Here is a 16,252-nt window from a genome sequence, read left to right as displayed (position 1 = left end):
TTCCCAATTTTATAAGAAAAAACATTGTGAGAAAAAGACTGCTTTTAGTTTTTTTTAGTTCCGGAGGACACGACGTCCACAGTTTCCAAAAACAATTTGAAATGTGGACTCGTCAGACCACAGAACACTTTTCCACTTTGTATCAGTCCATCTTAGATGAGCTCAGGCCCAGCGAAGGCGACGGCGTTTCTGGGTGTTGTTGATAAACGGTTTTCGCCTTGCATAGGAGAGTTTTAACTTGCACTTACAGATGTAGCGACCAACTGTAGTTACTGACAGTGGGTTTCTGAAGTGTTCCTGAGCCCATGTGGTGATATCCTTTACGCACTGATGTCTCTTGTTGATGCAGTACAGCCTCAGGGATCGAAGGTCACAGGGCTTAGCTGCTTACGTGCAGTGATTTCTCCAGACTCTCTGAACCCTTTGATGATATTACAGAGCATAGATGGTGAAATCCCTAAATTCCTTGCAATAGCTGGTTGAGAAAGGTTTTTCTTAAACTGTTCAACATTTTGCTCACGCATTTGTTGACAAAGTGGTGACCCTCGCCCCATCCTTGTTTGTGAATGACTGAGCATTTCATGGAATCTACTTTTATACCCAATCATGGCACCCACCTGTTCCCAATTTGCCTGTTCACCTGTGGGATGTACCAAATAAGTGTTTGATGAGCATTCCTCAACTTTATCAGTATTTATTGCCACCTTTCCCAACTTCTTTGTCACGTGTTGCTGGCAGCAAATTCTAAAGTTAATGATTATTTGCACAAAAAAAAAAAGTTTATCAGTTTGAACATCAAATATGCTTTTATTTTTTTGCAGCTCCAGACAGTATTTTTGGTCCAATATATGATTCTTTCAACATTTTGGGTTTGCCGACCCCTGATCTAGCTGCTGATACAGAATGTACTTCTTCTCTCAGATCGAGACGTCAGGTCAGACTTCCGTGCTGCGACTGTCCAACTTGTCGTCGTTGGACCATAACAGCAGGATCAGTTGCACGACAGAGAACATAGTCGGCGAGCAGGAGTCCTCTGTAGTGTTGGACATTCTATGTACGTTTTCGCCCTATGTGCTCAATCCAATTAGATCAAAGGCTTCCAGGCGGAGTTGGAAAAGGACAGGCTTTCTGTTTCATTTCTTGTGTTAACTTTTTTTTTTCCTTTTATCTCCTCAGTCCCTCCAAATATCACCAAACTGAGTGACGCCGTCAACGACCACCACTGGTGCATTCCCTTTAGTGTCGCAGGTAAGATGAACATTTGATGGTTGACTAAGCATCTTTATGACTGTACGTCTTCTCAAGGGACAGTGCAATAGGAACTAGACTCGGATGGATTCGAGAGTAGTCCGTGTCCAGCTCTATAGCAGTTTAGATCTACTCTCCACCAGCGTTCTGATAATTACTTCAAATCTAAGTAAGATTAAATATCTCAAATAAGGGTGATATTTGCTTGTTTTCTGTCTGATAAGATTATTCTTCTCACTAAGCAGATTTTATGTTAGAGTGTTTTACTTGTTTTAAGGGTTTTGGTCCTAAATTGTATAAGACCGGGCTTTCTGCTCCGCCGCTCCCAGTCTGTGGAACGCTCTCCCTGACCACCTGAGGGCACCACAGACTGTGGATGCTTTTAAAAAAGGCTTAAAAGCCCTTCTTCTTAAGAAAGCCTTTGTTTTTAGACATATGCATATTTTTTATACACTGTAGCACTTTGAGATTGTTTACTCAATATAAAGTGCTTTTTACAAATAAAATCTATTATTAATCTATTAAATTATCTCAGTAAGATATTACAGCTTGTTGCTGAGATTTTATGACCTATATTGAGTAAAACATGCTTGAAACTAGAATATCAACTGATGCAAAGCTGTGTCATCAACACTCACTGTCATGTCTGTGATCATGTTTTGTTTTAGTTATGTTCGGTTTTGTTTTTGGACTATTTGTGCACTCTTGTTTTGTCACCATGACGACCGATTAGTTGCACCTGTTTTCACGTTCGGTCTCACACACCTGTTGTCAATCATGTCTGTATTATTTAAGTCCATTGTTTTCAGTTAGTCTGTCTGGCGACATCACACGTTATCACTCTGCTTCATGCCATGTTCACAGTCCCATGCCAAGTAAGTTTTTGTTTCATGTTTATAGTTTTTTGCCTTTGTGCAAGTCTTTTAGACTTAGACTTAGACTTCCTTTTTATTGTCATTCAAATTTGAACTTTACAGCACAGATAAGAACAACATTTCGTTACATAAACTCATGGTAGTGCAGGATAAAAAAGCAATAAGGTGCATATATGAATAAATAAATAAATATATGTAAATAATATATAAATATATATATATAAACTAAATAAATATATATAAATATATATAAATAAATAAATAGATTACTGTACAGATAAATATATTGCACTTTTCCCACATGCGTCCACGTTTATTGATGTATGTTATATTTTGTTTTCATTAGCCAAGTTTTGTACCTCCGCCATTGTGCGCGCCTTTCGTTTGTTCTTTTTTGATAGTGTTAAATAAAATCATGTACTCACATTCACGTCTTGCCCGCGCCAACTTTCCGTTGCCTTCCGGAAAAACAAACCCCAAGGACCAAGTCTTGACACTCACAAGTATAAAACTACTTTTTTAAAGTAATAATTTCTTACTTCAAGCATGAAAAAACTCTACTGCCATCCGGCAGCTAAAGTCGATAGTGCACCCCTCTAATTCGTCACGTTACATGTCTCAGGTAAACCGCGATGAATGGGGCCATGTAAATCCACTTCCTACTGCAACACGTTCCACAAAACTTCCATGGGCCACAGAACAATCTGTTACATGTAGATTTTTTTTGCAAGTTTACGCAGAAACTACCGTATTTGATAAAAGTGAGTACACCCCTCAAATTTCAGCAAGCATCTTTATGACGGCGTGTCTTGTCGAGGGACAATACTATACCTTAGAGTAGTCAGTGTACAGCTAGTCGCGCTTTATAGATTCACTAGCCAATGAAAATGGGTCGACACTTGGTTGTCTAAATATTTGGGAACTCAAGTGAGTACCAGGGGGAATGTATTTTGCGTACAAGTCAAATATGGTGGCAGTGTCTTTGTCTGAGGCTGCATGAGTGCTGCTGGCACTAGGGAAGCCGAGGTTCATTGGAGGGAAACATGAATTCCAACATGTACTCATTAAAGTTGTGTTCGCTTTGGAGTAAAGTAGGGCAGTGACCAATCAGATCCAGCTGATGAAACTCAGGTGAATATAGGCTTGCTATTTGTATGGCATTAATGTGCATTACAGCGACATATAGGACTGGAGAGGAACTTCTTTGCCCAACATATACTAAATCAGTGGTCCCCAACGTACCGGTCTGCAGACCGACTGGTACCGGGGCCGCACAAGAAATAAAAAAAAAATAAAAAAAATAATTAAAAAAATAAAAATAAATGTTTTTATTTTTTAATTTTTTTTATTAAATCAACATAAAAAACCCAATATATAGATTATATATCAATATAGATCAATACAGTCTGCAGGGATACAGTCCGTAAGCACACATGATTGTATTTCTTTATGAAAAAAAACAAAAACAAAAAAACACCCCCCACCCCTCCCGGTCCGTGGAACAAATTTTCAAGCGTTGACCGGTCCGCGGCTACAAAAAGGTTGGGGACCACTGTACTACATGACATGTTGGGCAAACGGATTTCCCTCATGGTATTTTCTGTGCAAGGTTACGTTTCTGTACTCGACTCGTAACCGACCAATAAAGTACACTGCAAAAAAGTCAGTGTTCAAAAACAAGAAAAAAACAAACAAACATTAGGGGTATTTTATTTGAAATAAACAAAATGATCTGCCAATAGAACAAGAAAATTTGGCTTGTCAAGACTTTCCAAAACAAGTAAAATTAGCTAACCTCAATGGACCCAAAAATACCTTAAAATAAGTATATTCTCACTAATAACAAGTGCACTTTTCTTGGTAGAAAAAAAAGAGACCTTTTTGCTCAATATGTTGAAAAATAGTCTTAAATGAAGTGAATGCTAGTGCCATTATCTTGACATAATGATATGCGCTCCGCATTACATTTCTTGAAACCAGCAAACTTATACTAAAAACTAATTTATTGTTCTTAATGGAAAGGCAACAAGGCAACCGCTTGTTACTCTCGGGGTCTCCTAGCCGCTCAGGCAATTCATATGGTCTAAAAATGCATTTTTCCATCGACAACATGACATCATCGCGCCAAGTGCGTGCTCTTTCAGTCAATTAGTGCGCATATATACAGCCCGACCCCCGGCCAACATTTTTTTAAATTGTAATTTTGAAGAATTTACCTAAATGTGCATGAACTATTTCTGTTCAAAATTGTTAGAAATGTCACATGTTAAATGTTTAAATATTAACTGTCAGTTTACTGTACTGTGCCAACTGTACTACTATATGAGTACGTGTTTTCTATTGTTTCATTGAAAATAAAACAGCAAACTCCATTTGGCTGTCATCTGTTTTAATTATGAGACACAATTTTGTCAAAATCATGATTTTTTTTTTTCATGCTTGAAATAAGAAATTATTACTTTGAAAAAGTAGTTTTATACTTGTGAGTGTTGATGACGCAGCTTTGCAACTGTTGATATTTTAGTTTCAAGCATGTTTTACTCAATATTGGTCATAAAATCTTAGCAACGAGCTGTAATATCTTACTGAGATCATTTAGGACCAGAACCCTTAAAACAAGTAAAAGACGCTAACATAAAATCTGCTTAGTGAGAAGAATTATCTTATCAGACAGAAAATAAGCAAATATCACCCTTATTTGAGATACTCAATCTTACTTAGATTTCAGTTTTTGCAGTGTATGTAAGTGATGCAAGACTGAGAGTCTTTCATGTATGTCCCAGGCAACCCGGAACCTGAGATCCAGTGGTTTCTGAATGACAAAGCAGTGACTGAGGGCAAGTTCATCAAGACCCTGATCCACGACGTCACCGAGCGAGAGTATCACGGTTGTCTGCAACTGGACAGTCCTACGCACCTCAACAACGGCCTCTACACGCTTGTGGCCAAAAACAAATATGGAACAGACCAGAAGCACCTAGAGGCCCACTTCATGCACAGACCCTGGGACGGTGAGGAGTCACACTTTACAGGTCAATATGGCACAAAATGTCACACAATTCTGCACAAATCAAACGTGTTCTTGTTGTTTTTGCCAATAAGTGTTCATGGAATTTAAAGACAAACTATACAAATAAATTATTTTGTATCTATTATTGTTTTGTGTGAAGGAACGGAGAAAGAATCATACTACTACGGTGAGTAAATTCTACGTCCTTTGATTAAATATCAATGTCTGCCAGTGCATAGGAGTATCAGGTCACACAAAAACCCAACATAAATAACACTAGATAGAGCATGGAGTCAAAATATTGTGCGAAACAACTTTTTAGTAATTGTATGTGGTTAGAAAATGGAAAAGGAAAGATAAGAAAAATAATTGCGAGTAATTACAATTTATTTTAATTACAAAATGTAATTTTAAGAAAATAGTTTGACAAGAATAAAGTTGTAATGTTTTAAGAAAAAACTCATATGTCACTAGAATATTTTACATGAACATGGTTGGAATATTTTGACAAAAATCTTTAATTTTACGATGATAAAAATGTAAAATATGAGGGAAAAAAAGTTTTTCTAGCCCATATTAGGAAAAAAAAAGTTATTTCGTAGGGATGTCCGATAATGGCTTTTTGCCGATATCCGATATTCCGATATTGTCCAACTCTTAATTACAGATACCGATATCAACCGATACCGATATCAACCGATACAGATATATACAGTTGTGGAATTAACACATTATTATGCCTAATTTGGACAACCAGGTATGGTGAAGATAAGACCTTTTTAAAAAAATTATAAAATAAAATAAGATAAATAAATTAAAAATATTAAAAAATATATAAAAACAGTTACATAGAAACTAGTAATGAATGAAAATGAGTAAAATTAACTGTTAAAGGTTAGTACTATTAGTGGACCAGCAGCACGCACAATCATGTGTGCTTACGGACTGTATCCCTTGCAGACTGTATTGATCTATATTGATATATAATGTAGGAACCAGAAATATTAATAACAGAAAGAAACAACCCTTTTGTGTGAATGAGTGTAAATCGGGGACGGAGGTTTTTTGGGTTGGTGTACTAATTGTAAGTGTATCTTGTGTTTTTTTATGTTGATTTAATAAAAAAACAAAAAAACAAAAAACAATACCGATTATAAAACAACTGATACCGATAATTTCTGATATTACATTTTAAAGCATTTATCGACATCTCTGTTATTTAGTAATAAAGCGTTATTAATATTATAAGAAAAAACATAAAAATAACCTTTTATGGGGTGGAAAAAAAAAATCACAAGAGGTAATTTCTCCCCCCCCAAATTTTTTTTAAGACTTTTTACAATTAAGTTGTAACATTATGAGAAAAAACGTGTAAATTTACAAGAACATAGTTGTAATATTGTAAGAATTTGTTCTTACAACAATTAAAATAAACATTCTGAGAAAATAATTATTTACGGGGTATTCAAGAATAAAATAATACTGTAAGGAGAAACAACAACAATTTTACTCGAAAAAAGTTATAGAATTAAATTTTTAAGTGAAAAATATGACTTGTAACCTTAAAACTGTAACCTTGTTATTTCATAATAGGACAACTTTTCCTTGAAATCATTGTTGTCTTTTTTCCTCAAAGTTACTTATTTATTAAGAACAAAAGTTCTAATTTATTCTTGCAGTTTTACACCTTTTACCTTGTTTTTTCACGTTTTTAAATGTCCCCCCTCAAAAAAAAATTTTTTTTTATTTTCGTTTAGTACAATATTTGTTGTCCATGTTTAAATGTCTCATGTTTGTCTTCATCAGTAATTGCAAGTTAGAACGCCTCTCTCCCTGTTTTTGTCTCACAAGTTGCTGAGGTTGCGTTGCATATTTACACCTTCTTGCAGCTAGGATTACACTAGCCTTTCCTGCATAATTGTCGAACCCTGATGTTGTTGTGTTTGCATGTCAGTACAAGGTGGCGTTGTGTTTCTGTGGGTTCAGTTCATTTATGGAGCTCAGACATTATGCATGATGGTGCTATGATTTGTAAGATGCATGTCAAAGAAAAATGGTGACTTTTTTGCAGTCTAATTTGTCTTTCTCTCTCTCTTTCTCTCTCGCCGCTTGTTAACACCACCTTCTCTTGGCTGCAGACTCCCCCATAGGTACCGCTATTATGTTTTTTCGGTTAAGCTTTATTAGTAGACTGAACACTTTATTTTGCCTTAAGATAATAATGTTCGATTGATTTAAAAATATGATAATGGATTAATTTCCTTTGCACATGCTTTAATAAATCACATTAAAATTCAGCATGTCTGAAAAGGAGCAGGGAGATGTTGAATCGGACCCGGCAACTAGATATACAGTACCGTTCAAAAGTTTGGGGTCACCCAAACAATTTTGTGGAATAGCCTTCATTTCTAAGAACAAGAATAGACTGTCGAGTTTCAGATGAAAGTTCTCTTTTTCTGGCCATTTTGAGCGTTTAATTGACCCCACAAATGTGATGCTCCAGAAACTCAATCTGCTCAAAGGAAGGTCAGTTTTGTAGCTTCTGTAACGAGCTAAACTGTTTTCAGATGTGTGAACATGATTGCACAAGGGTTTTCTAATCATCAATTAGCCTTCTGAGCCAATGAGCAAACACATTGTACCATTAGAACACTGGAGTGATAGTTTCTGGAAATGGGCCTCTATACACCTATGTAGATATTGCACCAAAAACCAGACATTTGCAGCTAGAATAGTCATTTACCACATTAGCAATGTATAGAGTGTATTTCTTTAAAGTTAAGACTATTTTAAAGTTATCTTCATTGAAAAGTACAGTGCTTTTCCTTCAAAAATAAGGACATTTCAATGTGACCCCAAACTTTTGAATGGTAGTGTAGTTGGTTCACTTCCTGTGTTAAAATGTCACCATATTTCAAAAGGGAGAGAAAATAATGGATAATGTCTAGCAATATGATTTGATTTGATTTTTTTTATTAAGGATCCCCATTAGCTGGTTGCCACAACAACCCACTAGTCTTCCTGGGGTCCACAAACTCAATACAATTACAAGTAAAAACATATAATTATCACTACCGTATTTTCCGCACTATAAGGCGCACCTAAAACCTCCAATTTTCTCAAAAGCTGACAGTGCGCCTTATAATCCGGTGTGCCTTAATTATGGACCAATATTGAGCCACAACAGGTCTCGCAACCCCAGCCTCTACTGTAGCGTCTATTCTATGCGCCTTATAATGCGGTGCGCCTTATATATGAACAAAGTTTTAAAATAGGCCATTCATTGACGGTGCGCCTTATAATCCGGTGCGCCTTATAGTGCGGAAAATACGGTACACAAATACAGAAACAAATAAAAGCATCAATAAGAAAACAAGCAAACAATTTACAGTCACAGAATAATAATTACTATATAAATATAACGACACAATACAAAAACAAACAAAAATCATCAATAAGCAAACTAATTTACAGACTCAGATAAAATATTACTTTCCTTTTAAAAACCTGTTCATTCTTCTGCTCCAATATGGAGATAGATTATGCAATGATTATTGTGTTTAAAATTGTTTAAAAAAAAGAAATACCGTATTTTTCGGCGTATAAGTCGCTCCGGAGTATAAGTCGCACCGTCCGAAAATGCATAATAAAGAAGGAAAAAAACATATATAAGTCGCACTGGAGTATAAGTCGCATTTTTTGGGGAAATTTATTTGATAAAACCCAACACCAAGAATAGACATTTGAAAGGCAATTTAAAATACATAAAGAATAGTGAACAACAGGCTGAATAAGTACTTTATATGACTCATAAATAACCAACTGAGAACGTGCCTGGTATGTTAACGTAACATATTATGGTAAGAGTCATTCAAATAACTATAACATATAGAACATGCTATACGTTTACCAAACAATCTGTCACCCCTAATCGCTAAATCCCATGAAATCTTATACGTCTAGTCTCTTACGTGAATGAGCTAAATAATATTATTGATATTTTACGGTAATGTGTTAATAATTTCACACATAAATCGCTCCTGAGTATAAGTCGCACCGCCGGCCAAACTATGAAAAAAACTGCTACTTATAGTCCGAAAAATACGGTACATGTAATGAAATATATTTAGAATATAGAATCAAATGTAATACGTACATTTTAAAATGTGTATAGGCTTCCGTGTTGTCGAGGTACATTGCATCCGAGCATTATTTGTTTAGGGCTGCAGCTATCGAATATTTTAGTCGAGTACTCTATCGACAAATTTGTTACAATACATTTTGTACCCTAATGCATATTTTAGGCAAAATAGTTTCAATAAAGATTTTTCTGCTTGCCATAACCTTCATAATTTTTTTCTAAAGAACGCACATCATCAACATTGCACTTTTAACATGTGTGCATTAACAATAATGATTGAAAATTTAAAAAAAAGTACTCTCCCTTATTTGCTACCAAAATGATCACGGCACCTACACTGCAGAAAGTCAGTGTTCAAAAACAAGGAAAAAAAATACAAAAATGAGGGGTATTTTACTTGAACTAAGCAAAATTATCTGCCAATAGAACAAGAAAATTTGGCTTGTCAAGACTTTCCAAAACAAGTCAAATTAGCTAACTCCAATGAACCCAAAAATACCTTAAAATAAGTATATTTTTACTAATAACAAGTGCACTTTTCTTGGTAGAAAAAAAAAGAGACCTTTTTGCTCAATATGTTGAAAAATATTCTTAAATTAAGTAAATGCTAGTGCCATTATCTTGACATAATGATATTACATTTCTTGAAACCAACAAACTTATACTAAAAACTAATTTATTTTTCTTAATGGAAAGGCAACCGCTTGTTACTCTTGGGGTCTCCTAGCCGCTCAGGCAAATCATATGGTCTAAAAATGCATTTTTCCATCGACAACATGACATCATCGCGCCAAGTGCGTGCTCTTTCAGTCAATTAGTGCGTATATATACAGCCACATGTTAAATATTTAAATATTAAGTCAGTTTACTGTACTGTGCCAAATGTACTACTAAATTAGTACATCTTTTCTATTGTTTCATTGAAAATAAAACAGCAAAGTCCATTTGGCTGTCATCTGTTTTAATTATGAGACACAATTGAGTCAAAGTCATGATTTTTTTTTCATGCTTGAAATAAGAAATGATTACTTTAAAAAAGTAGTTTTATACTTGTGAGTGTTGATGACACAGCTTTGCATCAGTTGATATTCTAGTTTCAAGCATGTTTTACTCAATATAGGTCATCAAATCTCAGCAACAAGCTGTAATATCTTACTGAGATCATTTAGGACCAAAACCCTTAAAACAAGTAAAAGACTCTAACATAAAATCTGCTTAGTGAGAAGAATTATCTTATCAGACAGAAAATAAGCAAATATCACCCTTATTTGAGATATTTAATCTTAGATTTCAGTTTTTGCAGTGTACACACCACGGTTCTCATGTGCACTCTATTGCAGCGGCCATTTGGAAACTATGTCCATGTATTTAAAGTTCCCAGCACTCTAGATTTTATAAATTGTTATTAATTACACTCGAACGATTAATCCAAGCAACAGAATATATATATATTTTTTGAAATCGTATTAATCGATATATTGGAGTAATTGTTGCAGCCCAGATAATGTTTGTAAATGTATACATTGCATACTGCATGAGTCTTTATGACTCCTTATTTGTTTCTGCATCCACAGATGGGCCGACTGCAAACCCACCAGAGGACACAGTCGCTGTAAGTCCCCATGTCCGCTTCCTTCCCCCCATGACCTCCATCAATTTCCAGCGGACATAATCAACATTCAGTTCAGCCCCCGTCCACTTGACAAAAAGAAAGATCTTATCCGTGGAGCTCTCGCCTTGTTGGCGGCCGATGTGACTTCAATGGCGTTTTATCACATCCTTGCAGGTGTACGTCGTGGTGGGCATCGCCGCCGTCGCCTTCTCCGGTATCCTGCTCATGTTGGTGATCCTCAAGTTCGGCGGGAACTCCAAGTTCGGCATCAAAGGTAAGAGTGCGCTCGAGACGAAAGGATGGAATCATTTCACCCGGGATTATGGATGGATTCATGAAGACGGAATCTTTCCACAGTTTGACACTCACGTGTACAGTGGAGCCTCTTAAGTTTAATGAGCACGCAGATGAACAATTCACAGTTTGAAAATATGCCTTTAAAGTTGCGCAAATCATCTTCCTAAACATTAGAATAGAATAGAATAGAATAGAATGGACTTTATTGTCATTATATTTGCATATAACGAGATTAAGGACTCCAACTTAGTAGTGGGAACAAATATGGGATACAAATAAATTACACAAGAGGTAATAAAGATAAAATTAGGAATTGAAATAAACAGACTACTATCCAATAAAAATAATAAGCAATCCTGTACAATATACAAAACACTATAGAAAATACAAAATACTGTACAATATATAGAGCAAGACAAGAGTAGATCAAAATGTAGAAGAATATTTTTTTATTTTTTATAGTTTATTTATTTATTATTTTTTTTTTTTTCCATAAAGAAATACAATCATGTGTGCTTACGGACTGTATCCCTGCAGACTGTATTGATCTATATTGATATATAATGTATAGTGTTTTTTTATGTTGATTTAATAAAATAATTAAAAAAAAAAAAAATAAATAAATAAAAATAAAAATAAAAAAATAAAAAATAAAAATATATATATATATACTACTGTTCAAAAGTTTGGGGTCACCCAAACAATTTTGTGGAATAGCCTTCATTTCTAAGAACAAGAATAGACTGTCTTTTTCTGGCCATTTTGAGCGTTTAATTGACCCCACAAATGTGATGCTCCAGAAACTCAATCTGCTCAAAAGAAGGTCAGTTTTGTAGCTTCTGTAACGAGCTAAACTGTTTTCAGATGTGTGAACATGATTGCACAAGGGTTTTCTAATCATCAATTAGCCTTCTGAGCCAATGAGCAAACGCATTGTACCATTAGAACACTGGAGTGATAGTTGCTGGAAATGGGCCTCTATACACCTATGTAGATATTGCACCAAAAACCAGACATTTGCAGCTGAAAAATAGTCATTTACCACATTAGCAATGTATAGAGTGTATTTCTTTAAAGTTAAGACTAGTTTAAAGTTATCTTCATTGAAAAGTACAGTGCTTTTCCTTCAAAAATAAGGACATTTCAATGTGACCCCAAACTTTTGAACGGTAGTGTATATATATATATTTTTTAATTTCTTATGCGGCCCGGTACCAACCGGTGGTTGGGGACCACTGCGTTATATGACACATAAATAACTAACTGAGAACGTGCCTGGTATGTTAACGTAACATATTTCATTCTAACTATAACATATAGAACATGCTATACGTTTACCAAACAATCTGTCACTCCTAATCGCTAAATCCCATGAAATCTTATACGTCTAGTCTCTTACGTGAATGAGCTAAATAATATTATTTGATATTTTGCGGTAATGTGTTAATTTCACACATAAGTCGCTCCAGAGTATAAGTCGCACCCCCGGCCAAACTATGAAAAAAAACTGCGACTTATAGTCCGAAAAATACGGTACTAATAAATAGGTTTGTGTTTTTCCTACCATTGATCTCTGAGTAATTTAACTTGATAAACCCTTTACTAACATTCCCCCATTAAAAAATATAAATAATGTAAGTATGTGTGATTAGTGTTGATATTGTATCGGATCAATATCGTTATCGACCAATACTCAAGACTGTAATATCGGAAGTGAAATTTGTTTATTTATGTTTTCATATTAACACTTACCGTATTTTTCGGACTATAAGTCGCTCCGGAGTATAAGTCGCACCGGCCGAAAATGCATAATAAAGAAGGAAAAAAACATATAAGTCGCACTGGAGTATAAGTCGCATTTTTTGGGGACATTTATTTGATAAAACCCAACACCAAGAATAGACATTTGAAAGGCAATTTAAAATAAATAAAGAATAGTGAACAACAGGCTGAATAAGTGTACGTTATATGAGGCATAAATAACCAACTGAGAATGTGCCTGGTATGTTAACGTAACATATTATGGTAAGAGTCATTCAAATAACTATAACATATAGAACATGCTATACGTTTACCAAACAATCTGTCACTCCTAATCGCTAAATCCCATGAAATCTTATACGTCTAGTCTCTTACGTGAATGAGCTAAATAATATTATTTGATATTTTACGGTAATGTGTTAATAATTTCACACATAAGTCGCTCCTGAGTATAAGTCACACCCCCGGCCAAACTATGAAAAAAACTGCGACTTATAGTCCGAACAATAGGGTAGCTTATTTTTACACATCTACAAGAATGTTATATGTTGAAGAGGTTCATTTAGCCTACTAATGTGTATTTATTAATGGTTGATTTATATAGGCTAGTAAGGTAAAGTTTTGTACCTGCCAAGTTTCGGCTATCTTGCTTCTGTAGCCTTCATCAGGCTGATGAAGGCTGCAGAAGCAAGATAGCCGAAACTTGTCAGGTACAAAACTTTACCTTACTAGCCTAATTAAATCAACCATTTATAAATACAAGAATGTTGCCAGCCTGTAGTGTATGCAGGTTCTATCATATCGGCCATCTCCCAAGTGTTCCCCATTAGAAGCGACACAAACACCAAGGATTGTAACGCCTGGTTCTTCATTCAATCTTCCAATAGTGGACAGTTTGACCCAGAAACGGATTATTTCCAATATTTTCGATGGGAAAAAAACCACTCTCCAAATACGACATAATCAAAGAGCTATTGTAAACTTGAAAGGTTCCACTGCAATAGTCACCAGTGTGGTTGTGGAATGGTCCCATGGTGGCGTACAAATATAAATAAATCATGAATAAGACACAAGTCCATGAATCCATCCGATCCAGGTGGAAACAGCTGCTAACTGAAAGGACGTAGACACTTTTTGTCATTTCACTCTCATATCCCATGTCTTGTCAGTGGCTCTCAATTCCAAGTAGAAACTAAAACTAAACCATCTTGTTTTTATTATTATTATTATTATAGAAACAGCATTCTATTTCGTAGCACCTCCACTACTAATGCTTCGAGGTGATCTGACCACTGACCAAACATGTGCCTTTGATGAGTTGGGTGTGTTTGTCCCAAGGTCTAAAAGTGTAACTAATGTAATGTAGTGTGTAGATTTGGCTAATACTGGTGCTTGGCTTCCCTCATGCTTTCTCAACTAATCATAACAGCTGAATAATACTGTACATGCATGTGTTTCTACATAATCAATTGGGGCTATTTTATAGGCTTTAAACAAAGTGTCCTACTATTTTAAAATGCTAATTTGTCTGCCTGCAGGAGACTCACTTAGATGTTTTAAGTGCAGTATTTTGGCAGTGATTGATTAATAGGCCCCCTGAGAGGAGGTGTGGGCGTGGCAGATGAGCCCTGAGCTGTGTGTGTGTTTGTGTTTTTGCGGTCTTCTTTCGCCAGGCGGTAACAGATGTGGTCACTTGGAAGGGAAAGACCTCTTTAAGACCTCATAGCTGCCTCCTGACGTCTGCATTTGCGTGGCTCTTAGCAATGTTGGATGGCAAATATATGTTGGATGTTATGCCACATCATTATTATAACATATCGATTTGCAGAGTTGTTTATTTCAAAGGGAACACTTGACATTGACATGATTTATGTTTAAATTACAATACACAGTACACATTAATGTTGTATTGGTACCGGTACTAAAATTATTTCGATACTTTTCGTTACTTTTCTAAATAAAGGGGACCACAAAAAAATTGCATTATTGGCTTTATTTTAACAAAAAATCTTAGGGTACATTACACATATGTTTTTTTTTTTATTGCAAGTTTGTCCTTAAATAAAATAGTGAACATACATGACAACTTGTCTTTTAGTAGTAAGTAAACAAACAAAGGCTTCTAATTAGTCTGCTGACGTATGCAGTAACATATTGTGTCATTTATCATTTTATTATTTTGTCAACATTATTAAGGACAAGTGGTAGAAAATGAATTATTAATCTACTTGTTCATTTACTGTTAATCTCTGCTTACTTTCTCTTTTAACATGTTCTATCTACACTTCTGTTAAAATGTAATAATCACTTATTCTTCTGTTGTTTGATACTTTACATTAGTTTTGGATGATACCACATATTTGGGTATCAATCCAATACCAAGTCGTTACAGGATCATACATTGGTCATATTCAAAGTCCTCATGTGTCCAGGAACATATTTCCTGAGTTTATAAACATAATATACATTTAAAAAAAAAAAAACGAAAGATGTAGTGATGCCAAAAAATATCGACGTAATCATAGTAGTATCGACTAGATACGTGCTTGTACTTGGTATCATTACAGTGGATGTCAGGTGTGGATCCACCCATGGCGTTTGTTTACATTTTGTTTCCGGTGAGTAGTGAAGCATGTTTAGCTATTCCTCGTCCTGCAGGGATGATACTTGTAAGAAACTTATTTTATTTGTCACCATGGAGGCCAGGATTAGTGATTTAGAAGTAGCTACAGAACACTGCCGACGGCGGATGGACGTTAGCCGCTAGCTAGCTAGCCATGTCTTAAAGCATCTCTTCCTAAGGGCGTTTCAGTGTTATAACTTCACCTTTATCGTTAGTTTTTAAGCCAAAATGCGTCCGTTCTCCCTTTTCTGTCTACACACTGTGTCTGCTTGTAAGTACTCCGTGATTGTGTGCCGCCGAACATGCTCGTCTGCTCGTAAACCAGCAATGACACGACATGCGGGACCGGTACTTTTCAGAGACTGTATAGTACCGAAAATGATTAATTAGTATCGCTGTACTATACTAATACCGGTATACCGTACAACCCTAGTACATATATAACTAGTATTAAAATGAAAGGTGCTGTGGTAGACACTCACTGCCAGAAATGTACCTTTTTACACAAATACATAAAACTATTGATAAAATACAGTTCATAATATACTGTAGATGTTAACACTTCCATTGTCAAAAATGTAGACACACATACCCGTTCAAAAACATGAGCAAGCTTTTGACTGGTGCAGTGCTTTATTTTGGTTATATGTTTCTATTTGCTTGCTAAGGAATCAATAAAGTACTA

At 35.4% G+C, this 16,252-nt stretch overlaps 1 protein-coding gene across 6 annotated transcripts in view; it reads left to right on the top strand.

Annotated features, from left to right (window-relative positions):
• The window catches only part of ntrk2a (neurotrophic tyrosine kinase, receptor, type 2a), a 231,548-nt gene that overhangs the window by 49,042 nt on the left and 166,254 nt on the right, over positions 1 to 16,252 (top strand). For 3 of the 6 annotated variants that reach the window (XM_062025863.1, XM_062025864.1, XM_062025862.1), the window contains 7 exons: positions 922 to 1,054; positions 1,177 to 1,248; positions 4,907 to 5,155; positions 5,294 to 5,320; positions 7,272 to 7,283; positions 10,849 to 10,886; positions 11,061 to 11,160. In XM_062025863.1, the coding sequence (XP_061881847.1) occupies positions 922 to 1,054; positions 1,177 to 1,248; positions 4,907 to 5,155; positions 5,294 to 5,320; positions 7,272 to 7,283; positions 10,849 to 10,886; positions 11,061 to 11,160 (631 nt within the window). The remainder of the gene's footprint in view (positions 1 to 921; positions 1,055 to 1,176; positions 1,249 to 4,906; positions 5,156 to 5,293; positions 5,321 to 7,271; positions 7,284 to 10,848; positions 10,887 to 11,060; positions 11,161 to 16,252) is intronic. The other 3 variants (XM_062025866.1, XM_062025867.1, XM_062025865.1) reach the window with 3 other exon arrangements.

Source organism: Entelurus aequoreus, linkage group LG17, assembly GCF_033978785.1.
Source record: "Entelurus aequoreus isolate RoL-2023_Sb linkage group LG17, RoL_Eaeq_v1.1, whole genome shotgun sequence".
Lineage (NCBI taxonomy): Eukaryota > Metazoa > Chordata > Actinopteri > Syngnathiformes > Syngnathidae > Entelurus > Entelurus aequoreus.
The sequence above is the reverse complement of the archived record's forward strand: the minus strand, read 5'-3'. Positions and strand labels throughout refer to the sequence as shown.